At 40.4% G+C, this 26,897-nt stretch overlaps 3 protein-coding genes, 1 long non-coding RNA gene and 1 pseudogene across 5 annotated transcripts; 3 read left to right on the top strand and 2 right to left on the bottom strand.

Annotated features, from left to right (window-relative positions):
- On the top strand, positions 1–8,127 carry dnajc11a (DnaJ (Hsp40) homolog, subfamily C, member 11a). Its single transcript, XM_040154068.1, has 16 exons — positions 1–164; positions 1,251–1,380; positions 1,524–1,597; positions 2,719–2,820; positions 2,950–3,078; positions 3,212–3,334; positions 3,499–3,572; positions 3,664–3,853; positions 3,959–4,044; positions 4,276–4,392; positions 4,967–5,122; positions 5,257–5,326; positions 5,584–5,641; positions 6,827–6,969; positions 7,200–7,329; positions 7,683–8,127. The coding sequence occupies exons 1-16, from the start codon at positions 93–95 to the stop codon at positions 7,706–7,708; spliced, it is 1,680 nt and encodes a 559-aa protein (XP_040010002.1). The 5' UTR covers positions 1–92; the 3' UTR covers positions 7,709–8,127.
- Positions 8,128–9,948: 1,821 nt separating this feature from the next.
- LOC120803335 lies at positions 9,949–12,599 on the top strand (annotated as a pseudogene).
- Positions 12,600–13,440: 841 nt separating this feature from the next.
- Positions 13,441–14,188, bottom strand: LOC120804530. Its single transcript, XR_005709452.1, has 2 exons — positions 14,001–14,188; positions 13,441–13,835 (listed from the first exon to the last, which is right to left on the bottom strand). It is a non-coding gene; the product is annotated as an uncharacterized LOC120804530 (long non-coding RNA).
- A 915-nt stretch (positions 14,189–15,103) lies between these two features.
- On the top strand, positions 15,104–18,803 carry LOC120804529 (F-box only protein 6-like). Its single transcript, XM_040154030.1, has 6 exons — positions 15,104–15,595; positions 16,253–16,502; positions 16,628–16,742; positions 16,844–16,939; positions 17,838–17,973; positions 18,072–18,803. Exons 1-6 carry the CDS (start codon positions 15,491–15,493, stop codon positions 18,216–18,218), a joined length of 849 nt encoding a protein of 282 aa, XP_040009964.1. The 5' UTR covers positions 15,104–15,490; the 3' UTR covers positions 18,219–18,803.
- A 115-nt stretch (positions 18,804–18,918) lies between these two features.
- Positions 18,919–25,032, bottom strand: LOC120803711 (cell division control protein 42 homolog). Of its 2 annotated transcripts, none has more exons than XM_040152495.1 (6): positions 24,769–25,032; positions 24,063–24,203; positions 23,885–23,957; positions 23,668–23,777; positions 21,390–21,587; positions 18,919–20,507 (listed from the first exon to the last, which is right to left on the bottom strand). In XM_040152495.1, exons 2-6 carry the CDS (start codon positions 24,165–24,167, stop codon positions 20,418–20,420), a joined length of 576 nt encoding a protein of 191 aa, XP_040008429.1. In that variant the 5' UTR covers positions 24,168–24,203; positions 24,769–25,032; the 3' UTR covers positions 18,919–20,417. The 2 variants fall into 2 exon arrangements, with proteins under 2 accessions (XP_040008429.1, XP_040008427.1); XM_040152493.1 differs by lacking the exon at positions 18,919–20,507 and adding an exon at positions 20,615–21,211 and having other exon boundaries at positions 24,769–25,030.
- Positions 25,033–26,897: the final 1,865 nt, after the last annotated feature.

The following is a 26,897-nucleotide window of genomic DNA, read 5'->3' as shown; positions in this document are numbered from 1 at the left end:
CGTTCAGCCCCAACACCGGGGGGCGACAGAGGGCGCAGGGGAAGTCTCTGAGCGCTGTAAATGACACGAAGAAGGGATGACCGGGTGTAAACATGGCGTCTGCCTTGGACGATGATGAGATCGGCAATGATGATTATTATTCCCTGCTAAATGTCAGACGAGAGGTACAGTATGCGGCTGCGATCTGAACGGACGTCTGTGCGGGTGTATTTAGCTGTCACTCTGCACGCTTCCTCCGGTTCACGCTGAGCGGCTGCTTGTATAATCTGATTTAACGTTGGCTAGGTGGCTAGCTTGTGACCCTCGACATTGATTTCTGTGCTGTGACTCTTTGGCTGGCTACTTCGGCAAGACACGCAACAGGTTGCGGGGCTACGACTTTACCCACAGGAGCTGTCAGTTGACGAAGCAAGACAGGGAAACGTGTGTTACCGGGAGCTAATGTTAACAACCTGGCAGTTATTTTCAGTTTCAGGATGAGCTCTTGGACAGAGGACAGGGGTAAACGCAGTAGCTAACGCTACAACTGTACTTCAAGGTTTCATCATGCAATACAGATTACACTATAAACATGTGCTATAATCTCTGGGGACCCGGCGCTTTCGATCATGATCATTTTATTTGTAAAGCCACATTATGTTGAAATGCAAATTGTATTTTGCACCGCTGAAGGACGTGCTCTGCTGCAGGATGACTCGAGTCTAACGAAAGCTGTGGAGTTATATAATGTTCATTTTTAATGTCTCTTTGCCGCAAGGGTTGTACTCACGTCTTTTCAGTTCAAAAGAATCAACAACATATGTCATTTGCCCAGGGGTTCCCACACTTTTGCATAGAGCCGCATGCAGTAAAACACACAATCAGTCATGGTCTTCATGTCAGTGATTTAAGAAAAAGAGAAACTTGTTGGTTTACAGTAGACTTCATTACATGCATGTGAATACATACTCCAAATGCAATACCCTTTGCACTGTAGTCTATCTCACAACCATCTAATTACAGTCTAAATTTAAGCAACAGCAGCAAGTTTCTATCCAGACTGTTTAGTCACAAGTCAGCTAAATCCTGCATGGCATTAGAGCAGAGCCTGTAGACCTTTATGGAGTTCAAATATGTGTTAAGTGAACCGTACATAAAGTGGGTAGTAGGCGAGTTCAGCAATAGCAACATCGTGCCGCGTGTTTCGTCTTCTGTTTTTGAACTTTTCCTACAAGTTTTCTCCTTCACGTTTTTCCAATACTGCGCTTAAGGCAACACAGGAGGAGCTGAAGGCGGCATACAGGCGATTATGCATGCTGTATCATCCAGACAAACACCGGGACCCTGAGCTAAAGCAACAAGCAGAGCAGCTCTTTAACCTCGCACATGAAGCTTATGAAGGTAAGAAAAGCTTCGGTCACATCCTGCGGTTGACTGCCTTTGCAGCTACACATGAAGCTGATGTTAGGATCTACATAATAGTACTTAGAAACATAAACTATATTGTCTGTTAACATTAATGGTGGTAATCTATCTTGTTGTAGTGCTCAGTGATCCACAGTCACGAGCTATCTACGATATCTACGGCAAGCGAGGACTTGATGTTGAAGGATGGGAGGTAAGTCCATTAGTGACTGTGGTGGCTAATAAATACTAAACAAGCTACTACCTGCAATTAGAAACAAGGGTCTTTGTGTTGATCGACAGTCCGTTATCTATTAAGCCCAAATTATACATTGACGCACCCCTGACACGTACTACAGGCAGAAGAGATGAGGTGTTATGGGTCGAGCTCCGTTGAGTTCTGAATTTCAGAACCACGACTGTCAGACTTGCCTCATAGAATTTCAAAAATTCAAAAATTGAATTCTGTATAAATGTCACGTGTATTGTAAGCCAAGTGCAGACGCGGCCGAGTGTCATTGAACAAAATCAAATCCATCTGAAAAATTTGGTGTGCATTTACAGTTCCCAGCTTTGGGAACACACACACAGCAAGAAGACCAGTGTGAGCATCAGTGCAGGTCCATCGAAATTAAAACACATTGCAGAACTCTTCTACAATACACCATGTTTAATTAACCTCACCAAACTTCTTCAGCTATTTTTGCCTTTGTCAGGGTTGCCGGGGCAGTGTGTTTCCAATGATCCATGGATGGCTGCTTTTCGGTAGAATCAGGATTTACAGTATATGCTTTCTTAACAACCTTCTCTTTGGAATGCATTTAGGCCAGGCTTAGTTTGGATCTGTTTAGGTGTGGCAACCTCTTGACAACGTTAACAAATCGGTATATTTTTAAATTAGACACATCTTGGTAATTTGGTGTGCTTTAGACAGAAATCTAAAATTTCAGCTTTCAGATAAATGTATGTCTTGACTTTGGACTATGTTGGTGGTAAGTTAGCATTCAAATGTGATATTAAGTTTTGCATTTGATGTTCACTATGTTTTTAAAAATGCCTCGTGGCATGAAGGCCGTATTCTTACCCCAAGACTTTCCTGTCCTATAAGACATCACTTCCTTAAAACCTGCGTGAAATAGTTCTTGCTGTGCTTCATCTAAACCCACTGATGCTCGACAGTACAAAATTTGACACTTTCTGAATATTTCCACAGGACGAACAAGTGGGAGCATTAGATACTAGTGAAATTTCTTTTACCGTCACTTTTTATCTGCAGCTTCTGAAGCAGCCAATCCACTATTCCCTTTGCATCCAAATCATGTCTTCTTACTCCAGGTGGTGGAAAGGAAAAGAACCCCCGCAGAGATTAGAGAAGAGTATGAGCGTCTTCAGAGAGAGCGAGAGGAGAGACGGCTTCAGCAAAGGACCAACCCAAAGGTATGTTCATGGGAAGATAACAAGCCTCATATTGAATTGAATGTAATGTAACAAGTCATTGAGTATCTTGTGAATATTATGTACATCCTTAGTTAACACAGTATTCATTCCTGAACTTATTATTCACAGGGAACGATTAGTGTGGGTATTGATGCCACGGACCTCTTTGACAGATATGAGGAGGACTATGAGGATATGGTCGCAGGGGGAGTCCCACATGTGGAAATCAACAGGATGAACATATCACAATCCATAGAGGTGATGGGTTGCTCGAGATTCCACAAAAAGTTTTTAAGTGATGTGTACTATGGTGTGTTTTGGATTAAAAGATGTCACGTCTGTGAGTTAGTTCCTATCAAAAGGATTTATGGTTTTATGTGCTCTACTCTAGGCTCCTCTCACTACAAAAGACACAGCAATTTTGTCTGGCTCCTTGTCAACCCACAATGGAAATGGCGGCGGCACCATTAACTTGGCCTTGAGAAGAGTCACCTCGGCCAAGGGGTGGGGAGAGGTATGGTGCACTCTCACTGGGCACCAAACGCACTCAGTTTGTAATGCATACTATGACCGACACACTCTGGTTCTCTTCCTCTCTTTGCCACCTGTCTGCCTGTGTGATACAACATGCACAGATGTTTTAAGATGAAACCTTATTTGTTATCTGTGTGTACACAGGTAGAGTTGGGTGCTGGAGACACCCATGGACCTCTCTTTGGAATGAAGATATTCCGAAACTTGACACCCCGATTGTAGGTGTTGTAATGAGAGAGTGAAAATTGTTGTATTTTTTTACTATAACATAAACAATTAAGCTTTTTTTTTTTTTTTTTTTTGCCTCAGATTTGTGACCGCTCAGTGCGGGCTCCAGTTTTCATCCCGAGGTGTGCGTCCTGGGGTTACCACAGTGCTGGCCCGTCACCTAGACAAGAACACTATGGGCTATCTGCAGTGGCGATGGGGGACTCAATCCTCCATGAACACCAGCATAGTCAGGGACACCAAGAGCAGCCATTTCACCTTCGCAATGCAGGTTAGCAGCCAGCAGTTATATTTAACCTTAATTTTAGCCAGGACGCCGTTAAATCAACAGTGGCTTGTCAGGGTTTTGCCTGATCATTTACTTTTGTCTCTGCAGCTTGGCATTCCTCACACTTTTATGATGATGAGCTACCAGTACAAGTTCCAGGATGAAGATCAGACAAAGATTAAGGGCTCAGTAAAGTACGTCGTCAAAGTGCAATATGTGTTATTTGTAGAAGGTAATCACATTAAGACCCCCGATGTAGTTCATAATGAGATTTTTTGTTGTGCGTGAATCTGTTTGTACAGCGACACAGATTTCAGTCAATATAAGTATGCATCGTTAGGCGTTTTCTTGCGAGAACTGACAGCTCATTTCATGAAAACTTTGACTGCAGGTAAAGAGGTATCGACTGTGTCTCTGTGTTACAGATCAGGTTTCTTTGGGACCGTGGTAGAGTACGGTGCTGAGAGGAAGATCAGTCGACACAGTGTCCTGGGGGCCAGCGTCAGCGTGGGAGTGCCCCAAGGTGTCTCCCTCAAGATCAAGTAAGTGTGGCTCTTTGCTCCACTCTTCTTTTTGGTGTAGGCTCCATAGGGGTTTCCATCACATCACAGCTGCTATGGTGCCCAAGGGAATCAAAACAGAACAGCATCAGCCATTCAAATTAATTTTCTACAAAATACGTCTGTGTTTGGGGGGCATCTTTGAGGATCTAGGCGCAGGATTGGACTCATTGGGATGCAAGGTGGTACTAGTATTTGATTTTAAAAGTATGTGTATATAGAGTAAATTTCTTCTTATTTTTGGATACTCACAGACAGACATCCGCTGAACATATCTCACAATAAATTCTCTTAGAGACAGTCGGCACAAAGCTCACAGTCCCGTCTGACCTAAGGTATGGCAGATATTTTCACTTTGTGACTTTTCAGTTTTAGGCTGATAGCTGTGTGTCGCTGAGAGACACTAGCCCTGTTGATTATTTTTGAATTGGATCTTGACTGATGATCTGCCTTTTTCAGACGGAAATTTCCCACAACGATAACATGGAGTAACCAATTTTAGCAGCCAGTTAGTGGCCAATTAGATTTAAATAATGAAACTTAACTTTATCTGCAGACTCAACAGAGCCAGCCAGACATATTTCTTCCCGATTCACCTGACTGACCAGCTCCTGCCAAGTGCTGTATTTTACGCCACAGTTGGACCATTGGTTTTCTACCTCGCCCTCCAACAGCTTATTATTCGACCCTACGTGCGGGCCCAGAAGGAACAGTAAGAAACCTTCGCTTTAAGTTGGTTGATTCATGCAAGAAATGTTATTGAGAGTAGCACCGCATGTACAATTATTGCCGGATTTTATGAGCTAATTTTATTTCTCCCATTTATATCCCCCCCCCCCCCAACAGAGACTTGGAGAAGCAGCGGGAGAGCTCGGCCTCTAACATCGCCAGGAAGAAACAGGAGGCGGAGGCTGCTGTGAGTATTTTGCAGGTTTACATGTAGCTGTTGTGCCAATCCCACATTGCTGTTCAGTGTTAGATAAGAGATGCAGGTATTGCGGTTGACTGTCAAGAAATATTACAAGTCCTACGACATTCAGATGCAGGGGCTGAGATGGGATTAGATAAAATGCAAAGTGTTATTGGAATTCATTAGTATAATCCATATGATGTGAAATCTCATTGTTTGTTTCTGTCTCCTTCCCTTCCTGTGTGCCTTTTTCCTCTCTAAAGGTCTTGCTTATGCAGGAGTCTGTGCGCAGGATTATTGAAGCTGAGGAGTCTAGAATGGGTAAGATCAGTATTATTTAAGGGATGAGCTTATCCTGGGAATAATGTTTTTTAAGCAGGCTGTGAAACTGTTTGATTCTCTCAGATTCTGAACTGTTTTTCATACATTTTTGGTCAAATATGTTGAAAGCGATGCCTGATTGAATGTTGCTCACTTCCAAGTGTAATTTCTGAGATACAGTTTCTATTTTCAACGTATAAAACAAAAATACCTCCCCTTCACTGCTGTTTAATTTTCTGCTACCTATGAATTCCCAGCTCAAACGTCGAGAAAAACTAAACCGTAGCGAAATATACACAATTTAAGTGATCTTCTTGGGTAGTTTGCTTAAAATGAAAGGGACTGTATACCTGGCAATGGCAAGACAAATGTGTAGGCCTTCCCGTTGTAGTATAGGAGTCTTACTTTTTAGACACTGATAGTATCTAGGGTGATTTTTGTGGATATGCGTCGCTTTTTAACCAGGGTTAAAATAGAGTAATAGAGTTCAGTGGATGTTTTTTAACAACCCTCCAGCTTCCATTTTGACTGGTGATAATTGGGACCTGTTATTTTGCCTATGATAAGTACACTAACAAAAAGCTCTCAGCAAAAAGATTAATTCTCACCCAGGGGAGTTCGGCAAGTGATAAACGGCTTATGACACCTGTCACTGTAGAGGTTGCTTTGATTTTGGTATCATCAAAGGTCCCCTAGACCTTGCACTTGTAAAGTAACAATTAATAGCAGTGTGTGTGTGTGTAAAGACAGACACCCAGCCGCTCTTCTTTATTCGATGGACTACACACCATGAAATTGTTATGGTATTGTTTATGCAGCTTGCAATTAAAATGAACTGTGCTGTCTTTTTGTTATGTACTTGAAAAATGATTTTGACAAGTACTTCTCAAAAATTACACTGGTTCTGTTATGAACTGTGTGACTTCATTTGCAGGCACGCAGGATTAAAATTGTTCTATGCTGGAAGTGGGGAGTTGTGTTGGACTTTTAATATCAGTTCGTCCAAATATTGGGGTCTGTTTTGTCTCATATCCTTGGATATCTGAAATCTACTCTTAAATCAAACTAAGTAGGCCATTTTGGTTGACTAATTTGCATTTTGAATCACAGTAACAAAAAAAAAAAAGTTAATACATTAAATTTCCTGTTGATTAAAGCCTTTCTCGATGCTGCTTCCTGAATCAGGTCTCATCATCCTCAACGCCTGGTACGGCAAGTTCGTCACAGACAACAGTAGAAAACACGAGAGGGCAAAGGTCATTGATGTGACCGTGCCACTGCAGTGCCTGGTGAAAGACTCAAAACTCATCCTCACTGAGGCCACAAAGGTAACTGCATTAATTTAGGGAAAGATTTCCAAAACTTATACTATCAAGTAGATTTTTCAGCTCTAATGTTGCTGTATCTGTTGAGACCGTACAAGCTATTTTGCTGGTAGGTAAAACATTTAGTATACACACACTCGAAAAATACCTATTGTTACAGACCGATGACCTCAAATTGCTGTATGATGATTCAGTCTGCTGCTGGTGCGTGACCTGATGTTGTTTTTTTCCAGTCTGGGCTCCCTGGCTTCTACGACCCGTGTGTGGGGGAGGAGAAGAGCCTGAAGGTGCTTTATCAGTTCCGTGGAGTCATGCATCAAGTCCTGTCAGGAGACACGGAACCACTCAGGATACCAAAGCAATGTAAGTCCCTCGGTGCACTATACAGCACAGTGACACCCTCATAAGGGGACGCGTTGTCTTTTTGCACCATTTACTGTAGTGTTTAGCTTCTTCAGTGCAGGTAAATGACTTAGTAGATCGTGTATTGTCTTGAACTCTCTTACTGGCACCGGTTTTGGATGTTTCTGGCAGTAGGGGGATTTAACTTCAGCCCTGAGTCTTTGTGGATGTATCTGATGCAACATATCCTAGAATATTTTATCTCCAGTTTGAAAATGTCTCCTTAAATCCACTGAGGTACATTACCTGCCACTTTGATGTGCACGCCACCAGTGTTATTTCCAACTTCTTTGTTCTTGTTTCCCGCTGTACAGCTCACAGGATTGACGCCGACACATAGGAGCTCCTCCGCTGACCAAAAAGACTTATCTCTCAGCTCTTTGACAGAAGATGGATAAACCTGTTTTAGATACGACATGGATTTAAGTCCTTGTTGCTCAGAAATTGTGCATTTACATTTTGTCTTTATATTCATTTATATATGCAGAGCGGAATAAAAGCATCGCAGACTGGATATTGATCTTGATTGAGTATCCACAGACATGGTCGTGGCCTGCTTGAAATTCTAATGTGACACCAAAATCAGTGGCTACGATCCAAATTCCCAGGTCTTGTAGCCTCCTTGGTATCCATTTATTTCTGGTATGGCTTGTAATTTATGATGGAGTTCTATGTACTGTATTGTACAAAAACTGCAGTGCCTATGTGATTGAAGACATGAATGCACCTCTGTTTATTTGCCATATTATTAAAATCTGTCTCTCTCATTTTGCCTAACGTTTTGGTCCTTTTTAAAAAATATATATATTTTTTTGTAATGCTTGTAAGAGGAAATATTTGATTGTTTTGGTTAATTTCAAGTAGTTAACTTTGAGCAGGCTACCCAGGAAAAAGGGAACAGGTGAAATGTGTAAATTTGAAGAATAATATGAAAGTTGTTGACAAAAAGCCAATGATATACAAGGGGGGTAACAAAAGGGAAGGAAAGGAACGTTCACCAGTTACAAACAGAAAATGAAATGCAGGGTGGCATACTCATTAGGCTATTTGCTAAAAGACTAGTGTGCAATAATGCATAATATTCAGAAAAGAAATAACCACAAAGAACTATAAAAGACAAAAATTCATACATAAACAATTGGAAATGTGTTAAAATAAGTATTAAAGTTTTTTGGAAAGGTTAGCTGGTGGGCGTGTTGAATAGTTTTTCATCAGTGGTGCAGTAAATCCTACCTTGTGGATGATGTTCAGTTTTTGCTGAAACTGTTTCAGATGAGCCGATTCAACTGTGTGTCATTATATATTTAGTTAACATAATTATCTACCCTATTTATATAGCTGATTGTACTAAATATTAGAAACACCTCTCAGTAGGCTATAAACAGCACCACAAACTACAGCCTCCAAACTAGAGTGTAAACTTGACATTACTATTGTTATAAAGGAAATTAATGTCACAAATGTGAGGAAAACTATACAATAAAGTTCTGCACATGCTAAAGTGCTAATATGTAAATGTGCAGGGCAATGTAAAGGCTTAACAGGGTAACATTTGTTGGACAAGGCCAAGGTCAGAGTACAGACTTCACCATCCTGGTGAGGAAAGTAACTTTTTCTTAGTCTCCGTGTTGGACTTGTGGCCACAGAAATGTTGACTCAAGTCCAACATAGAGAGACTGACAAAAAGCTAATTTTTGAGTTTATTTCGACTCCGACTTGACTGAACGCTGCATAGACCATATAGTCTAATATAAAATAAAAAGGTTCAGACAGAAAATGTTGCCAGTTTTCCGAGTTTTAGATTATGTTTGCTTCCTGATCATGAATTTTGAAATATTTGACTTGATAGGAGGTGACAATGACCGCCTGGATAACTTTTTTTTATTTTATTGTGGACCTGCTATTTGTGTCTGTTCAATTGGTTGTGAGACTAACGCCCGTGTTAGGTAGTTTAGATTCTATCGTTATGTAAGCAGTAGCGTTCATTGCTCCAAAGTCAGTACTGGAAATTTAAACTGATTATCCAGAGTTTGAACCTGTTCTTTTTGGCTTGCCTGCAACAGCGGGGCCGGCCTTATAAATGCAAATGTCTATGACTGAGTGACTGACTGCTGACCTTACACCATTGGCTAATACGCTTTCAAAATGAATTGGCGCAAACAGTTTCTATGGCGTCATTAGGGGGTGTTTACAGGCAGTTGTTAGCAACTCAGCACCCTTGTTCTAAGATGTACCAACTTTTCAGACTCCTTTAATTACTTTTTTTTTTACAAAAGCACCTAGTGACAAATCTTGCGACTTCTTTGACAAACCTTAACTATTTTCCATTGAAGATGGAGCGCGAGGTTAGGCTTTCCCTCCGCGAGCAAACCTCTCTATGGGTCTCATTTAATTGACCGCATGGCAGTTGCCCAGACATGAACGAGTTTCCGATGTTCTCTCTGAGTGATTATTTCACAAGTGAATGTAGTGGGAATCACAGCACAGACGTTGCCTTTAACTTTAATTTAGGTGATTTTGTCAAGACGATGTTGTAGTTATAAAATCAGGATGTTAGCAGTGCAGAGCAGCAGCTTGGAAATGGCTTTGAAGTGACTAACATGAACATGTGGTCTTAATGGGCCACGTTTCAGTCACTATTTCATACTTGTTCCATTGTCTGACAACAGAAACAGAAAAATATGTAAATGAGTACAGCTTTATTGGGAATTTGGCTGTATTAAATTACTGTAAATGGGAGCACAGAGACTAGGAGAGAAGCAAACGGATAAAGAGCGGTTCTGCCACATACTAGGTATTGACCTAGTCTTGTTTTGTTCTTGTCAGTTCCTCTGTGATCTCCCTTCTGGATATCCTAGAAGAGATCTTTCCGAATCTAGCTCCTGATCAGGTGGTTTGTATTTGTCGGTTGGTGTGCCGTCATTTGAAAGAAGTGGCTGACAGGGAATCTTTGTGGCGGGAGAGATGTAGAAGAGAAGCACAATCGCCTCTGTGATGCTTCCAGAATACCCAGCGACTGGAGGTTGTTTTACTTCTTGTGCAAGAAGAGGAGGAATCTTCTCAAGAATCCAAGAGGAGAACGTAAGAAGCAGACAAAACTGTACTTAACATTTGGTGGTGCTAAAACCATTGTTTTGCAGACGTACAAATGAGCACTACAAAATGATTTCTCTCACAACCTTTGTTTTTATAGCAGAGCTGAAGGGCTGGCAGATTTTGGAGAATGGTGGTGATATAGAGACAGTACACAGTATTAGACTGCCACATCCAGATGAGACAGTCCAGAAAAATTTTGTGACCTCTTTCCATTGAGCATTAAACAGGAGAGATGCTAGAAAACATACGGCAATTATATCATATGGGACAGTCATATTATGTAGAAGCTAAAACATTGTCTGTTCTCTGCAGCATCTGCAAGAAGGCCCAGCTGATCGATTTGCAGAAGGAAGGTTACAACCCATCATTTATGGATCACTTCCAGCCAGACATCAGAGTATCTGATTGGTGCGACCACTATGCATGAAATGCTCTCTCTAATTCTCATTGATCAGCGGGTAATTCCAGTTTATTACAATTTGAATCTTATCTGTGTAGTTTTGGCCAGCATTCATATCAACCATAACATTGGATCCACCAAGTTAATTAGGGAGAATTCGAATTGTAGCAGTATCGTTAAAAATAAGTCAGGTGGGTAAAGAAACATGAGCCCCATCTTAGCCAAACCTCTTCGGAAGAGAAAACAAGGGGAGAAAAGTAAAAATTATCACCCAGACTGTCTGTTGACAGTTTACAGGTTGGCTCCCCGTTTCAGCTTCGACCGACCGTACACAGTTGACATGCGCATTAACAGAATTTTACATAACAGGTGCAATCGCTTTTTGTTCACCTGATCTTATCCTGAACTTATCTGATCATTTGACCACTTTTTTTTTTTTTTGGTTTTTTTTTTCCTCAATGTAGCAATGTCAACCAAGTTATCAGGTCTGAGCAGTTACAGTTACAGTTCTGAGGACAGTGTTATAACTGATAGAAATAAAGGTTAAAACAATAATAAGAAATACAATAGAATAACCTATAACATTTCAAAATTGCCCGTATTTATTAGTGTGATGTTTTCTACAAACGCAATTGTTTGCTATCCTTCCTTAAAGGGAATCTAGCAGTGATTTCTGTTACAGAAACAGCAAAAACATTTAACTTCTGTAGGTTTTTAGAAAAACTCTTTTTGAAAGGATTTATCAAAATGGCACCTAAAACACTGACACATTCAGAACACACTGTATGACCGAATGAAATCCGTGAAACATTGGCTACTATGGCTTCTAGATGATAACGTGACCCTGCATGTGTTATACTAGGTACTGACCAGAGTGTGGCAGTGAATATGAGATTCGTGTAGAGTTGCTGAATCAGAGAAAGAGGCCTGTCCGGACATTTGCTCCTGATACGGTTTACTTTAGGCAGTGGAATGAGCAGAGATGGAATCAGGTGTGAGGCATTTGTTAATACAGTGAAGTTCAGAGGAGCCCAGGAGGAAAACTCTGGAGTTGCTGTTTCTCTCTGCTATACGAAGGCTCCTGGGCTTGGCCTCAGGCCCGAAAGGCTTCAGCTCTAACTGACTGGTGGGGAGTCCAGGCATTTATCCTCTTTTAGGGTTGTTATCACTATGCGAGTAGTTTGAGGTCACATGTGAGTTGTTAGGGTCACATGAGTCATGGTGTGAATGGGTATTAAGATGCCTGGGGAGGGATCTCAAGACTGCTTTGTAAGTGGCCGATAAGTGGTGCCGTAGACCACCTCCTGTGTGTAGTGGTTGTCGTTCCGGTTTGACGCCGATGGCTTCTTTCACTCTTCTTTCAAACCGCTGGTCTTCTCTGGCCAAAATGCGTATAAGTTTTGGCCAGGGACGACCGGTAGGTTTGAAAAAGGAGTGAAAGAAACCATCTGCGTCGAACTAGTTAGAACTGAAGAAGCCTTTCGGGTGCGAGGTGAAACGTCTTCAACAGCCTCAAGCAAGTCCAGTTGCCTTCGTATAGCGCTGAGAAATACCGTGACCTGCGTGACAGAGACTCTTCACAGACGTATCTGGACTTACTGATTATTTATTTTTCAGATGACCCCTTGTTTTCCAGAACTATGGACCAGGAGAGAGATTCATCCATTTCATTCACGGAGGCAAGGACACACAGTCCCGGGCAGGATGGTATGGAGTTGGTGTTACTAACAGCTGAGCTGAGAGAGGCGCACCAGTGGACACGTAGCTCTTTGTGAGATCATGTAATGCCCGCGTCCTGCCTTCGCCTGAAAATTGCATCTTCTCAGGTTGTAGCAGTAATGAAGGTTAATTATCCTCCTTCCCAGGAGAGCCTCATACCAATATCTTTGCAGCGAGGATAAGTGTTTTGAGACCCATAATACCATAATCTGGTTTTTCAAAAAATAGCAGTGTCACAATCAGCACTGTTCAATATACTGTATATATTATACTATAATATTGTGACTGAAGTTAGGGTGAGAATTTAAATACAAGCTTTGAAGTCAATTGAATAAAAAGCAAATATTCAAAAACAACTTGTTCTCTCATTTCATTTCAGCTTTTCCCCGGGTTCTCTAAAGCTCAGTGTTATTGATGCATATATTTTTATTAGTAATGTTATTTTTTTACCGATCTATCTATCTAAAGACAAAGAAATCCAAATAGTATTCATTCTTGGATTAGAAATCTTCACTGGATCTCTAAGTGTGCAGAACAGTTTTTAAGGTTTGACTTAATGATGCTGCAGGCTCGCAGCGAGCATGTTCCCTTTAGAAAAAAAAAAAATCACACATCACACACCTTGGCTGACATGTGCGTACAAACCTCAACTACTACGACTTGTGCGGGCGCTGCTCATTTGGAACTTGTTAACTTGGGATGGTCTTCTACGCCGAGGGGCCCGCCGTCGTTGCTTGGTCGCCGTTGTACGTCGGCGGTACACATTTCTAACACATTTGAGTTCGTGTGGGGGGGTTTTTCCCCGGCTGGCGTCCAGCTTTCATTCAGGGGCGACTGAGTAAAAAAAAAAAAAGTTGTTGTTTTTTTGGTTTTACTCTTTATTTACAACAAAGAGGTGAAGTAATAGTCGTTTAAAATACAAAAACAGGTGCAAACTTTGTACAAGTCAGGAGAGTCCATCGGGTCCCCTGAAGTCCGCTCACTTAAAGTTCAAACGAAGGTACATTCACTTCAAATATTCTAAGTCCTCGTAGCCTTCTTGTTCTTCGCAACTTCAGTTTAAGGCGCCATACTGCTCGAGTTTGCCGGTAAACCGGGGAAAGCGGCGCCTGGTGCCGGTCCATTTAGAGTCGTGGACGTCGAAATTACTAAGAATGATCAGCTGCTGAATTATTCAGGGAATGTTAATCACGTCCAATACATCAAATCTGCGCGTTGGTTCCCATTTTCACGCTGATAAAACACTGCGGGTCTGTCCAAGATAAATGAGTAAACACAGTGACAAACCTAACGAAACGTGCCCCTCTATCTAAATTGCACGAACCACAGGCATAATCTACGATTGGCTTACACTTGTTTTACAAGGCAAATTCGATCTAAAACCGACTTTTTTCTTTATTACTGGTTCAGTATTTACCTCGGATACAGCGAGCCTTTCCCCACCGTACATCACCCTGGTTGCGAGGCCAAAAGATTTTTTTTTTTTTTTGCTGCGGGGAAATTTAACGTAGTTCACAGTCTTTCTTAACAACTGTAGAAAACCCAGCGGGAAAACGCAAGAAATGTAATCGCGTGTTGTTCAAACGAAGCCGTTTTAAAACTGAGCACGGGGGTGACCCATACCGGAAGTTTGCTTTAAGGCTGGGTTCTAAGAAGGCTCGCTGCCATTTGTTGCCCGGCGTACACCGAAGCTCGCCCGGGCAGGCGGGGTCGACAGCGAAGACCGACGTTCTTCCGCTTCTGCCGAGCAGATTATTCGCACGTCCGCTTGTGCCCCTTGTGCTTGTAACGTCTCGTTCGGTTTTAGTTTATTTTCTTTCGTACCATATTTTATTTTACTCATTTCAAGCCCCATTAATGCGAGTCTTTTTCTACGGTGGAAGAAAAACTCCGATCTTTTACTAGTGTAAAAAAAAAATGGACCAATTCCACGCTGTAAAAAGTGTTTAATTACAAGTAGAATTACGGCAGTGAAAATGTAAAAGTGTAAGTATAGCCAGGACTGTGTACTTAAAGTAAGAGAAGTAAAAGACCCCCAAAGTGCTGTTACCCTGTTATATAAAGTTATGTGCAAAGGTTTGGGCAAATTACATTTTTTATTATTTTTTTTTTATTTTGAAGCAAAGAGAAGTAAGTACAACCCCTGCAACAAACAGACATAAAAATAAATGAAGAGCCTTTCTCCAAATGTTAGTGAACCGTTAATTTTATGCTATGAACTTAAAAAAAATTAAACGGGAACTGTGGCGTGTGCAAATGTTTGGGCACCGCTCTGCTTGTAAAGTCTCCGGGTTTGTTTGTTTTTTTTTATTAAGAAAAAAAAATCCACTTGACAACAGCAGCTTCTGGGTGCAAATGTTTCTACCTGGTCCTGATTCCGCTTACGTCCTATGCAAAGCGGTTTGCGTTGCCCCGCTTCTGAGAGGCGCCAAACCAACAAACGCGCCTCGCCTCGGTAGTGCCCTTCGCTGCGTTACTCGGGCGTCTAAGCTCCGCCTGCGCGCTCTTCTAGGCCTTCTCCGGGGTGTCCTGGGGTGGATAACGAGCGACTGGAAAAGCCTGATAAAGTACCTTCTGGGAGCAGCCGTGGCGAGGAGACTCCGCGTAGAGATTTGGAAACAAATTGTCTGTCATTACAATTAAAATGGGAGGAATTGGTGGTCGTGTGTTACACGTTGAGTCACAGGCGACGCCGATGTCGTAGCTGCTTTTACCTCAGTATCAATACGTCGAACTGCGCTTCCGTGTTGTGTTATCGTATATGAACAATTAAAGGCTCATATGTGATACTGTAGCTGTGTAAACCATAATACATTTTTTTTTTCTTTTAATCTTAAAGTCATAGTGTTGAGTGTATTTGAGTATATTTGCGTGCGAGGAGAAAACTGGCCTGGGTTTGTCCCAGGCATGAAAAGGAAAGCGAACGCTATGGGCGCAACTCTAAGCAATGATTCGGCTTCAAGTCGGACCGTGTCCTCCGCTCAAAAACCGTCAACGTCTTCCAATGAAGATGTAAGTGCTTTACGTGACACAACAGCTGTTTCTCGTGTCATTGCTGAACGACCCCAGGACAGTAACACTTTCACTTTTAAACAATCCTCGGAGAAATGACGTCTCAAAATATACCAGGCGTATTTCATGTTGTCCAAACACAATTGAAGAAAAGCAGATTTAAAGCACCATCCTACTCAACCCAACGGTGTCAGATAAAGTGGGACACGGAGAGGGGGGGGGGGGTTCAGGTTGACTGGGACTTTCAAGCATAAAAATGACTCATGGCAAAAAATAGTCAGAGAATTAAAATGCTAAAACAGTAATGATTTCAATTGATTTCTAATGTGACTATGTATGAAGTGTGAAATTGCCGTGGAAGGTCATGTTTTATGATAATTATTCTCCTCTCCCCTTAGCTAGGGAGAGCGGAGGGGGTGAGATAAACATGAAATAATAAGGAAATCCGAAGAAAGGCAAGAGGGCAAAAATAATATACTAACAGACGAAAGACAATAACAGGAGCCGTAAGAGTGCAAGGGTAAATACTCCAAAGAGATATCAGTGAGACAAGACCCTTTTAAAAAAAAATTTTTGATTGCATCGGTCCAAAGTCAGTGCTTGAAAACGGATCACTCCAAGCTTCATCTTATCTGTGTCCTCTCTGGTCTCTATCAGTTTTTCCCTGTTCCTCTGGAGATCCTGGAGGAGATCTTCCTGAATCTTCCCCCTGATCAGGTGGTTTGTATTTGTCGGCTGGTGTGCCATCAATGGAAAGAAGTGGCCGACAGTGAGTCTTTGTGGCGGGAGAGATGTAGAAGGGAAGGATATCGCCTCCGCGACGCCGCCAGAATACCCAGCGACTGGAGGTTGTTTTACTTCCTGTGCGAGAAGAGGAGGAATCTTCTCAAGAATCCAAGAGGAGAACGTACGAAGCCACAAAAATGTCTTAACTCAACATCTGGTGGCGTTAAGGCCATTGCTTACCGGCTGAACAACAAATCAGATCCACAAAATCATTTTTTCTCACAGCCCTCGTCTTTGTTTTTATAGATAACATGAAGGGCTGGCAGATATTGGAGAATGGTGGCGATAAGTGGAAAGTAGAGGGGCTCATGGTGCCACACCCAGACGAGACAGTCCAGAAAAGCTTTGTGACCTCTTACAGGTGAGTATTAACCTGGAGCGATACAGAAAAAACATACGGCAATTATATCATATGGTTCAGTCATATTGTGTAGTAGCTAAAACACCGTCTGTTCTCCGCAGCATCTGCAAGAAGGCCCAGCTGATCGATTTGGAGAAGGAAGGTTACAACCCATCATTTATGGATCACTTCCAGCCAGACATCAGAGTATCGGATTGGTGAGACCACTACCGATGAAATTCTTTATCTAACAATCAGCCGCACACACAGTCCAGATTTGACGGCGTTGTATATAGAGCAATATAGAGCCTGCTTCGCTAGTGTGCTGTCGACATAAGTGTCATTTCACGTGAGCACACGCGTCACCCATAGCAGAACCTCGGGAGCGCTGGGTTTCAAAAATGGCTCCAAAAGTAATTATGAAGATGATGTCTAATACATTAAACTACTTCGACATTTAACATCATGTATGGCTAAATAATAAATAATATCAGTCAAACTAAATGAGCTTCTAGAAGGCAAATAGCAGCCAGTGGGCCAAAAGGCTCTCTTTTGTTGGCTCTCCCAACAAGGATATCTTCCGTCTTCCCTTTGATAGTTTGCATTAAAACTAAACATGCTAGATTATGATGTAAATACGAGGCTCATGTAAATCCCGATAAATATGGCCTCGCAACACCAGATACTTGCCCCACAGGAACAGAGGCACGCTATTTTTTACAGCTCACGGCGCCGAAAAGAAGTCGAATAAACGTGGAACGATGAATAACACAGGCAAATATTTTAAACTGAGCCTATTTGACTGTAACGGGTTTTGGTCGACAACAGTACTTTCATTCAGCCAATGAATGAGGGTCTGTTAACCATGTGTTGAGAACCTATCAATTCCACCTCACCTTTCTTTTTTGTGCTGTGTATTGAGACACCATGTGATTGTACACTCAAATAAACATACTCAGTAGTCTCATAGTGCAAAACAGAACACAACAAAGCATATTTAAAAAAATGAAGGAATGCGTGTCCCAGTGAACAGCGCTGAAAAAACGGACCCGCGGTTGAACCTAACTGCTGACCCCTGATCAATGTGCACGTGCCTGTGCGTCTGTGTTATGTTAGGTATGCGCCGCGATGGGACTGTGGCAGTGAGTACCACATCTGTGTAGAGCTGCTGAATCACAGAAAGAGGCGCATCCAGACCTTTGCTCCCGGGACCGTTTTCTTCGAACAGTGGAACGATCAGAAATGGAATCAGGTATGTACAAAAGCATGAAGAGTTGATTAACACGACGAGGCTCAGAGGAAGCCCAAATCCCCGGGACCAGTCTAGATTTACTGATATTTGTTTTGCAGATAACCCATGTTTTCAAGAACTATGGACCAGGAGTAAGATACATCCGTTTTACCCACGGAGGCAAGGACACGCAGTTCTGGGCAGGATGGTACGGAATTCGTGTTACTGACAGCTGCGTTGAGATATGCCCGGCGGTAGACACATAGACTCTGTGTGATTCATGTAATGCCTGCTTCCTGCCTTTGCCTGAAATTGCACAATCATATTTTTCTTGTATAATCTGTGGTCATTTTACGTGTTAAAGGAATGTTTTCTTTGCGTAAAAAGCTATAAAAAAATTCCCAAGGCTGCACCTGGAGAAAACAAACAGTATATGTAGATTGAAAATGGTCTCTTAAGTAAAGTCATCTAAGTCATCTGGTCACGGAAATTGTCAGGGACAAGTAGCTATGTACGGCATCAAAGCAGCTTTGAGGAACAGGCTCTTTGAATGGTCTGTCTGGCTCCGATGTTTATGTTTACTTGTCAGTATTCATTGAAAGATGGTGTGATAAAGTAATATGAAGACATCACTGTGTGTTGTGATCTCATCATTTTTGACAGAATGACTGCTACATGGATTCGTACAAGAAAAAAAAAAAAAAAATTAAAAAGTTGACCTTTCTTATCACACCACCGATTCTGTCCGCACTACTCTTTGGCCCACCAGCCACAATGGAAATATTCTTTGCACTGCTCTGTAATGTTTAAGTGGTGATGCTGAAAATTCTTAATTAAAACAATTCTTCTTGGTGGAGAACCTGCTGTATTTACAAATCATTATTTTGTATATCTCACCCCCCCATCATCTGTGGAAAATGTGTACAAGTTCATAAACTTTATGTAATCATCACGACAGAAAACATGTAGTATTTGAGGTTAGGTTTATTCATAATACTGGTAATACTGGTTTATTGTGATGCTTTATCACAAGCAAGATACAGTACAACTTTGATGTCAAATTGAATAAGTCCACTAAACTCAGTAATTTTCCTGGTTAATGTGATTTCAGTGTCATGTCAGCTCCTTTAAATCTCAGTATCAGTAATGCACACAATTTCTTCAGTCAATAAGTATATTCTCACTATATTTACAAATCAATTTCAAGCCCACCATCTAGTCATGGATAGTAAAAGACAAATGCAAATAGTACTAGTTCAGTCATCTTCACAATCTTCACAGGATCTCAAACTAAGTATAGCATTTTATAAGAACTCACAATGTGTTGCTATCTGACTTTATGATACTGCAGTGTAGCAGCAAATGTGTTCAGTTTACAAAATAAGATATTAGCCTTGGGTTACAAGCTGAAATGCTCAGACAAAGTTCTGCTATTGCAGCTTTTAAGTGTTAAGGGCATACACATCACCTTGTTGTTAATGCATACCTCACAAAAAGCAAATGACTGGGAAATTGTGCTCAAACTCCTTGCATGTAGTTACTTGAATTGGCCATTTGTGATAGATGACTTCCAATGGAATGTTCACATTGTATTTAAAACTCAAGCTTCATACATTTCCTGCTTGTCTGTCAGCCTCTGTGGGTTCTCTGCTTTGTCAGGCGTCAATTTATCAGATTTTCTTTAGGCAAACTAGAACAGCAATGGCGCATAGCCTAGAAATGCCATATTATGTCAGATCGTTCTTAGATCTGACAAGGGAATTATGTTGACAGTGACATTGAGTGAAACACAGTGACTCATACTAACCCTTTGAAAATTGTGTCAATTCTTAAAAAACGCCTGGAAAACAAAATATTTGAGTTCTATGACTTTAGCCGGATCTATATCAGTGATGGAAGGAAAACGCAGTGTTGACCAAAGGCAGTCTTGCATTTCAGGGCTGAACATATAGTATAAATGATTAACTTAAAGGAACTTTTTTGGAAAATAAGAAACATGTAACTCCCACAAATACAGAATTTGAGCATCTCACTAACCCATCATTTTAAGCTTGTTTGTGTTTTACAGGGCACTCGATACAAAAGTTATACCCACTAAAATACCATCTCATAGTGCGTTCTTTCGGAATAGCACTTCTGTAAAAATAAACTCTAAACATAATGTGGTCAAGCTGAAATATTATTTAATGTTGCCCACAGTTTGTTGATATACTTTAAGCATTCAGTGTTCACATCGTGTAAGACCATTTCAGTGGTATCAAATGAAATGTGATTACAAACAGCATCAAATGTTACTTAGTCTTAAAATCACGTTCAGCACATTGACTACGTATTTGGGTTAAGTCAGTCAGATGGCAAATATTTCATGATATCTCAACTCATGCTGGAATGTGCTTTTGCAGGAAACCTCTTCAGTACTGTTAACCTAGATTTGGAAACTGGTGTGGAGAAGGCTGCGACGAAACTTAGAGCAGAACACATTTACGTCTTTTCTTAGGTTCAGGAGGCTCCAGGGCAGCCAGTATTGCCTCATCAAACACATTCTTTAATCCTTTCTGTGGAAACAAAACATTAATATTCAAAAACAGAGCTATGTTCCAAAAAAACAAAAATGTACATCTTCAGGGAACCGATTACAAAAGAAGGCTGAGTAGAAATGGAGCAGGGCGATCAAAATTTTCCTTTATTCAAATAACATTATACAAGACTCTCTTCATAATCAAGTTGTCTGAGTAAAGACAAAAGCCCATGGAAAATTTTGATGCTGCAGTAGAAAAAAAAAAAAATGGTCACTACTGTCTGAGACAGAATTTAGCATAAATGCTTTGTAGGGTACAACTGATGCTGAGGCTCAATACTGAAATTATGACAGAATGTCAAAAAAACAAAACAAAAACAAACTCAGTCATGTCCAGTTACACAGACTTGCACACAAGGTGCTGACAACAGAGAGGAGAACTAAAGATTGGCACTTTTGTCATATTAGGCAGCATGGATAATTTTGATTAGACCAAGTTGAAAAGAAAGCACACATGAACAGAAGGAAAAAAGTTAATGGGCACAAAGTTTTAAAGTTTAAAAGAGCATTGTGGTTATTTTAGTGACAGACATCTCTTTACAATGAGTAAGCAGCAGACGATCGAGAGGCAAAGCAAGATGCAAGAAGACATCAGAACAAACAGCATTTTCTCTTTCTCTGAGTTTCAGGGGGCTCTAAAGCGGCTAGGATAGCCTCATCAAATACGTTCTTCAGTCCCCGCTACAGAAAGAGGAAAAGAAGGGAGAAAGACAGGCACACAACACAGAGTTAGATGGAGTTTGTAGCTAAATGCTGTTAGCAAGAGACAAGGCAAAGCATATCCACCCTCGTAGGAAACTGACATTTAAACGCATGCTTGCCGAGCCAGCTTTAAGTGTTGTTTAACGGGAGACCTTACCTGTGTTAGGGCTGAGCACTCGACATATTTGACTGCCTTAAGGTCGCGAGCCAGCTTTTCTGCCGTCTCAGGGGTGATTGGCTTCTGTTTGTTCTTGGCTAATTTCTCCACTGTGGAGGGGTCATCACGCAGGTCGATCTGAGTGCCTACCAACAGAAACGGGGTCTTGGGACAGTGGTGAGTTATTTCAGGAACCCACTGGAGAGAAAAAACAAAAACAAAACAAGAAAACAGACAAAACACCGATCAGCAAACAAAAAATGATGCTTTTATTCTGAAAAATTACATTGATAGATAAGATGAAAGGGCAGAGAGGAGGGTCATGGGTTTTTGGATAGAGAAGGTAAGAAAGGAGAGGAGAACATTTTAATTTACTATAACCTTTGCTGACATGGCCTGAACTTGTTCAGTAAAGGAACACTGAGTATACTTATCGGTTGTAAACATGTACATAGAGTATATATGTGAACATGCCAGTACTTGTTCATGTCAGTTATTTATTATCATTTAGTTTCATTTATTTATTCCTCTTGTTCTATGTCATTTGGTCTCAAACAACAACAAATAAATAAATAAATAAATGAATTTTTAAAAAGTTAGAAAGAACTTCCTATGATTAGAAGGTCCTTAACAAAAGAGGATCCACAAGTTAGACAGATATTTTTTGTAAATGCCTGAGGAAATATATTCTTAAATTTTGTATATCAGCATGGGTGACTGATCATATTCCCAAACCTAATATGCATTTTCTGTTTACCATATTTAAAAAATTATCACAAGGCTATAGTTGATTTGTTCTCCTGTTTATCTGGCCAAAAAATGCCTTCCAGTGTTTTATGACAGACGGAGCAAGGAGGAGAAATACTGAACAGCACAATATGAGCTGCAGTCTACACCGAAAAAAAAAACTTGTTTCTTTAGTTTTCTATAAAAATTCTAAGGGCCAATGCCTTGTTTTATGCTTTTCTATGTTGGGCTTAGATTTTGTTTTATATATTTTGTTTTTACAACAGGTTATTTTACACGTTTATTTCATTTTTATTGCCCTTTTTATTGGTTGAACGACCGTACTGAACACATTGGTTTGGTTTTATTCTATCATATCACAACCTACACATGCTTTTTCACATATTTACCAAGAAAACAAAGACACACAGATTTAAACCCCAGGAAACAACATAAAACATGGCCGTGCAGACACACTAAACAAACACAATCAGAAAACCTGTGAACAGCATTGAACACAGACAAAGTATCCTGTCATAGGATTAAAAAAAACACTACAAGTTAAAATAATTTATTTAATTTGTGGTCCTGGCCTGCCCCAAATTATGACAACAAGAAAGATAGCTGTGCCCCTGCTACATTACTGACTCTACGTTCTACATGCAAATTATAGTAGATACAATATTACTGATACAAATTTACTATTTACTTAAATACCAAATACGTTCACCCCTCTCTCTTCCTTCCGATTAATTATATAAGTTTTTATATCTGTTTTTAAAAACTAATAGATACCAAAGATCTCACATCATCTGGTATGATGTTCCACATTTTAGCCCCCAAACACAGAGGATTTAGATCCAAAAGTGTCACATCTGCGAATTTTGACTATGTCTAGTATTATACCTATGCTGGTGTCTAGTATGCTCAAAAACCTGTAAATAGTCAGGTGCCTGGCCAGTTAGGAATTTACATACATGAATTGCAGCTAGATACTGAACCCTGAACAGTGTATGTTTAATTTAGTGTCTAGGTGGGCTTCTGAGTTGCACTAGTGTCCTCATGCAGTGAGTGTCATTTTGTGTGTTAATGTTTCTACAATTATGGCAGTATGCCTTTCATGTGTTGTCTGCTGTGGCCTGACTGACTGTGTCTCTTGTTATTTGTGATGGGGGACTAAACTAACTCCCCCTCTAGGGATTGGTAAAGTTACTTCATATAAATCTAATCTAATCTTGGTCCTTTGCTTTAAGTTTGTGTCAAATGAGCCATTATATTCATTAACAGATGACCATATAAAAACTTTTCAAACCTTCTAGACAGTAATTTGACAACACATTGAGAAAAATATAGTTATTTTAAACAAAAGGTTCACAGTAACTCCTTGCGATTCTGCTTTATAATTCTCCAATCACTTAATGATCCTGAGCAGAGCACTATGGTATTGAGTATGCCATGAAGACATTCAATATTGGACTGTAGGAAGGACAGGGTGTTATCAGATTTGCAGGTAAGCAACTCCACTGCCATTAAATAAACAATTTGTACTCACCTTTTCTTTAACATTCTCAAACGAGGAAGGTGAAACAACTGAGAAACAGACTAAGAAGACATCTGTCTGTGGGTAGCTTAGTGGTCGTAACCTGTCATAATCCTCCTGACCTAGAGAGAGACCACACTACAAATGAATTTACTATGTGACACACTGATGACTGTACTTCTTTCAATTTAGAATGATATTAAATTAAAAGAGGAATAAATAAACGTACCTGCTGTATCAAATAAGCCAAGGGTGTATGGTTCACCCCCGATCATAACAGTTACTGCATAGTTGTCAAACACCTGTGATGAAAGAATGAATGGCATTCAGATACTTATTTTGTTGGCCTAAGTGTTGTCGTCTGGCAGCATGCATCTGACTGTGGGAAATACACGAAACTTACTTACTGTCGGTACATACTCAGAGGGGAATTTATTGGTGGTGTATGAAATCAATAGGCAGGTTTTCCCCACTGCTCCATCACCCACCACCACACATTTGATAGTCTGCATCTCAGTGCTTTCGGATTGAGCTGGCAAAAACGTTAGCTGGAGGGGAGGGGGGGGTAACAACTCATTAATATTTTAAAATCATATAAACATTAGCCTTGAAACATTTTCAGGTCAATCAATGGTTAATGACAGCTTTGATAAGGCAATGTCATCTGGGGAGGGGGGGCTGTTTCCTAGCATTAACTAGTTCAGTGTCACACCCCACTACTAACACTGTCTGGAGGCTACGTTAGCTAATGACAACGTTACTCACTGGCTGACACTTGGTGACTTTTAATTACCTTACCAACTTTAGTATGTCTAAATAAGGTAATGGGGCAATGACATAGATTAATAGTATCTACCTCAACAAGCGTGTAGCGGTAATGAAAATGAAAATTTGTTTTTTTTTTCCCCATCGACTAGCAAGTTAAGCTAACGCAGTGCTAGCCATCACTAGCAAACACTGCTAACTGGCTAACTAGTTAGCAGCCGGACGGCTAACGCTGTCTCGTAAACGAACGGGCTCCAGCTAACAAGATGAAACATGAAACCAATGTCAGAACCGGCATTTGTTAACTAACCACACACAGAGATGTCTGAAAATGTTTGAGGTACGTACCAGTGTCCCTCCGTATCTCCGCTCGCTAACGTTAGCTGTCTATTTTCGCCGGGCGTTGGCACCAGCGAGCAGCAACTTGGTTCAGTACTTCCACCAGCGCCGTCAAGATAGACAGAATAACACCAGATATCACATTCAAAGTAAAACATGCGCTGCAAAATCCGACGCTACGTCTCATACAAAATAAGTTCCAACGTGGATATGGAGAAGCCAAGATTAAATCTACAGTTGTCAATTTTAGGTATTTTTACGCTGTGTGTAGTTTTTTTTTTTTAAATAGAAAATATCCACACGGGTCTTTCCTTCTAATGCTTTTACTTTGAAAGCTAACAACCTCCGGTTATGTTGGCTGTCTTGACGCATCTTGAGGCTGCAGAAGTGGTGACATCACCTCCTCAGTCCCTTATATCCTGCGTCTTCACCTGAACCTGAGCTTTTTTTTTTTTTTTTTTTTTTTTTTTTTTGAGATTTAGATGGAGATAGATATGAGAAACGTGTAATTTTAATTTAGCTGAATAGAAACAGAAAAAAAAGGACAACTGGGTAATACTTCATAATACATCCCTTGATTTACAGTGTAATTTCAATTAATTAATCAGGTACTAATAAAATACTTACTGGTTCCTACTGGTATTTAAATTTAGGCACGCTGGAAGAAAATAACACTATGGAGAATAAGGGAGTAACAATTGGGAATTTTAGAAGAAGGGAGAAAAAAATTATACTATTATAATTATTTTAAATATGGGGCCCTTATGGGGTACAGTATTTGAAACAAAACTGCAGTTTGGGGAGAAATGCTGTTAACAACCATTTTCTTACCGTGTAATTAAAGAGTAAAAAGGGGAGCACAGTCAGCACTTGATATCAGAGCCTACAAACCTTGTTCTTTCTGTGTAATTAAAAGAATTTAAATAAAAATTACTGGGTCCCTCATTACACATTAAAGACTATCAATGTTTTATCCACCTACATATATGTGTTATATTATTACATGACTTTATTATGATATAGTTTTGTCTCCTTGAACGACAATAGAAACCTTCCATAGCTTTGCATTTGAGGAAGGCACGTTTGTTTTCAACGCCAGTGTAACTGTTACGAGCCGCTACAGTGCTGGTTAAGATTCCTGCCTGGAGCAATTTTAAAAAAAATATAGATCCATTTCTTGACTTGTCCTTATTGTTGCATATGTTGTTCCAGTATTATATCACACACTAAGGTAGAAGACATATTAATAAATGCCTGTAGTGTGGTTGTAGCTTGCCCGCAGAAGCCTGTAAAATATGAGTACCCCTCTTTCATATTGTATTTTCTCCTCCACACTGCATTAATTTTTTTTTAAAAAGTTTGTTAATCAGACTTCAACAATTACTTTACATTACATAGTAAGGCTAAGGTAGGCAGGCTGTAATATCAAGTGTCCACTGTTCCTCCATTTTTACTCTTTAATCACACAGTAAGAACAAGGTTGTTAGCACAGTTTTCCACAAATTTAATTTTTTTCCCCCCAGTAGTGTACCCTGTAAAAATAAGAGCATAATTTATTTACCCTTTCCTCTAAAATAGTAAGCTGTTACTCAGTTGTTCCCTATAGTCTTATTTTCTTCCACTGTACCTACATTTAAGTACCAGTAGGAACCACTAAGTATTTCATTGGTACCTCCTTCATATAACTAGCGTTACCGAAACCTCTCGTTAACAGCGCTGAAATGAATACAGCACTATTTCTTTACACTGGTTTTGTTATTTGTTTGTTGACACAGTATTACGGCATGTTTTGGCCCAGAGCTACTTTGCTACAGGCGTTTTCCACAGAGGATGTTTTGCCACGTCACAGTAGGAAAAGCACAGGTGTAAATAACAAAAGTCAAAAAAGATGACTGGATTCCATTTAGCTGCTCAAGTTTCGGGGTCCGGGTACTGTGCTTGTGGCTTACTGGGACACTAGAACGGAACTGAGCTAATGCTTTGTCCACTCCCATTTACATATATGTGTGTGATAGAATATCAAAAACAATCTATAATGCAATCTTATACAGCACCGCCACAGACTAAATACTTCACTACCTCTCTGATATACTGTATATAAACCAAACATTATGTGTTTCATAAAGACAAGATTAAAT

The sequence above is a fragment of the Xiphias gladius genome, chromosome 18, assembly GCF_016859285.1.
Source record: "Xiphias gladius isolate SHS-SW01 ecotype Sanya breed wild chromosome 18, ASM1685928v1, whole genome shotgun sequence".
NCBI classification, from domain to species: Eukaryota; Metazoa; Chordata; class Actinopteri; order Istiophoriformes; family Xiphiidae; genus Xiphias; species Xiphias gladius.
This window is presented reverse-complemented; position numbering and strand designations above follow the sequence as displayed.

Coding starts and splice junctions, on each gene's coding strand:
- dnajc11a (XM_040154068.1), top strand. CDS start 93: ATGGCGTCTGCCTTGGACGATGATGAGATCGGCAATGATGATTATTAT. Junction 1,598..2,718: donor TTGATGTTGAAGGATGGGAG/GTAAGTCCATTA, acceptor TTCTTACTCCAG/GTGGTGGAAAGGAAAAGAAC. Junction 5,123..5,256: donor GTGCGGGCCCAGAAGGAACA/GTAAGAAACCTT, acceptor CCCCCCCAACAG/AGACTTGGAGAAGCAGCGGG.
- LOC120804529 (XM_040154030.1), top strand. CDS start 15,491: ATGAAAAGGAAAGCGAACGCTATGGGCGCAACTCTAAGCAATGATTCG. Junction 16,503..16,627: donor CAAGAATCCAAGAGGAGAAC/GTACGAAGCCAC, acceptor TTGTTTTTATAG/ATAACATGAAGGGCTGGCAG. Junction 17,974..18,071: donor ACGATCAGAAATGGAATCAG/GTATGTACAAAA, acceptor TTTGTTTTGCAG/ATAACCCATGTTTTCAAGAA.
- LOC120803711 (XM_040152495.1), bottom strand. CDS start 24,167: ATGCAGACTATCAAATGTGTGGTGGTGGGTGATGGAGCAGTGGGGAAA. Junction 23,958..24,062: donor CCTCTGAGTATGTACCGACA/GTAAGTAAGTTT, acceptor CTTTCATCACAG/GTGTTTGACAACTATGCAGT. Junction 21,588..23,667: donor TTGAGAATGTTAAAGAAAAG/GTGAGTACAAAT, acceptor TTTTCTCTCCAG/TGGGTTCCTGAAATAACTCA.